Source organism: Centroberyx gerrardi, chromosome 1 (assembly GCF_048128805.1).
Source record: "Centroberyx gerrardi isolate f3 chromosome 1, fCenGer3.hap1.cur.20231027, whole genome shotgun sequence".
NCBI classification, from domain to species: domain Eukaryota; kingdom Metazoa; phylum Chordata; class Actinopteri; order Beryciformes; family Berycidae; genus Centroberyx; species Centroberyx gerrardi.
In genome coordinates, this window is record NC_135997.1 from 27,744,647 (window position 1) to 27,746,805 (window position 2,159).

A 2,159-nucleotide genomic window follows, 5' to 3' on the forward strand; every position below is an offset into this window, starting at 1 on the left:
AGTGAAACTCATTATTTATAAGATTATTACGGGTATGAGCTACCTTAAGACCTTGACCTACAAAATAAAAATATATTTGAGGACGGTATTAACTCTGTTTTTGAAATATGTCAAGGATTTCAGGTTAGCAGTTCTTCTCAAAACCCATTTTGGAATGAAACCCTTCAAAAGTACATTCATCTTGTGGAACCATTCTGAGGACAAGTAGCTTTCTTGGAGTTTACAATGAAATTCTTCTTATCTCGTTTTTATTAGTGTCCGTCTTCCTCTGTATTTGTTCCTTGTAGTTTCTAGAAAGCACTTTGTGACATTCCTGCGTGTTAAATCACTCTATAAATAAACTTGACTTGAATTGACAAGTAGCCTATGGTTTCGTTATCTGGGGAGGAGGAAGCACCACTCTAAAAGACAGGGGGTCTTTAAGAGGCGTGAAAGGGGGGAGAGGCAGAAGAGAGGAGGAAAGGAAGGAGCGGGGGGGTCTCTCTCAGGAAAAGTTCAATAAAACAATCTCGTATGGGGGAGGGGTCCCAGACAGACTGCTGGAGAGGCGCTTCAGTTAATTTAACTACTTGATCCCAAACCCTTGTCTGTCCCCTGACCGTTCCCACAAATATTTGAAGTGTGGTTGCTGCAACAATGCAGAGGCCCCTGAAATGAAGAGGAGAGCAAACAGAGACTGGACGGGTCCAATGTTTGTCTTAAGTCTTAATAAAGCCACACTCCAAGGACCATTGAAACCAAACTAAACAAACAGGGGGCTGTTTAAAGGCACACAAAATGGCAATGCCCGGCAACAAGTAGCCTAACGCCACCAAAAGGAGTCAAGTTTGTTTCACTTCCTCTCAAACGATCACCTGATGGGGTTTTTTGCAATCTTTTGACCACAGGCTTTCTCTCAGCGTAGCACAAAGTTGAGCGGTTCACTTCACTATGCAGATTTAGATCGCAAAGCAAACGTCAGGTTTCCTGTGTGTGTGCTGAGGAACTGGTATGAAAAGTGTATGGTTGTGTTTAAGGCCTACACAAAACACTACTGTGCTCACTATCACCCTGCAACAAAATAGGGGTGGCAGGGAGGCCTAGTGGTTAAAGAGACCTTCCTTCAACCAGCGGACCGGGGTTCAAGTCCTGTGTCAGCAAGCATCCGGCCTGCTGAAGTGTCCTTGAGCAAGTCATTGAACCTCTACCAGCTCCAGGGGGGGGGAAATTTCCCTATGGGGGGGTCAATAACGTATCACATTACTTATCATTGTTAATAAATCCAGCAACTGTTGCGCCAAGAGCCCATCTCAATATAATATCCGTGCCAGAGGGAGATACAGGAGAGGCATGTAGCCGGACAGCCGCTGGGCAGCAGAATGGTCGTGATAGATCTCCTCCTGGTCGTTCTTGTCGTACACTTCATCCTCATAGATATCATCCACATCTGGCTGGTCTGAGATGACGCTGTGGTCTCCGATGGAGCAGAGTTTGCTCATGTTCTCCTTGACCACTTCACAGAAAGGCCTCTCCACCCCGTCGCACACGCAGCGGTTCAGCAGCATGCCGTTCGGGATGAACAGCATCTGCTGAATGGTGGCTTTGCACTTGGACGAGCACTTCCTGCCGTTGAAGAGCTGGCCGCAGTAGGACAGGTAGGCGGTCAGCGAGCTGTGGCAGCTGCTGTCCTCCTCGCAGCGCTGCCGGGCCTCCGTGCACCCGATCCCCCCGGCGTCGCCCGGGTGCCTGCGCGGGAGGCACGGCTCTATGGCTCGCTTGGCGTTAAGGCACTCCTGGTCCTGGGCGCAGTCGCAGGTCTCCAGGTCCGGCCCGCTGCGGGTGTGATTCAGTCTTATCAGCGCGTTGATGCAGTGGCTCGGGCATTGCCTCCTGGTCCCCCTGATGTTGCCTTCACACGCCGCTATGTACTGACTGTATGCGAGCTCGCACTCTGGCTCGTCGTGGCACCGAAGCAGCGCCTGCCAGCAGATTAGTTGGGCATCTAAAGCCACCAGCACCCATGGGAGAAGCGCCAGGGCGCTGCACCAACATTTCATGCTTGGATGAAGTTCTAGTTCGGTGACGCGCACCTTCTCCACCAGAAAGCTCGGCACATTAGGACAATGAATTTGGAGACAATTAACGCGTTTAATCTTCGACAATCACTCACAAAGTGCAGA

General features: G+C 49.9%; 1 protein-coding gene across 1 annotated transcript; it reads right to left on the bottom strand.

Annotated features, from left to right (window-relative positions):
• LOC139910163 (growth arrest-specific protein 1) lies at nucleotides 1–2,159 on the bottom strand. The gene has a single exon (XM_071897390.2). The coding sequence runs from the start codon at nucleotides 2,034–2,036 to the stop codon at nucleotides 1,290–1,292; it is 747 nt and encodes a 248-aa protein (XP_071753491.1). The 5' UTR covers nucleotides 2,037–2,159; the 3' UTR covers nucleotides 1–1,289.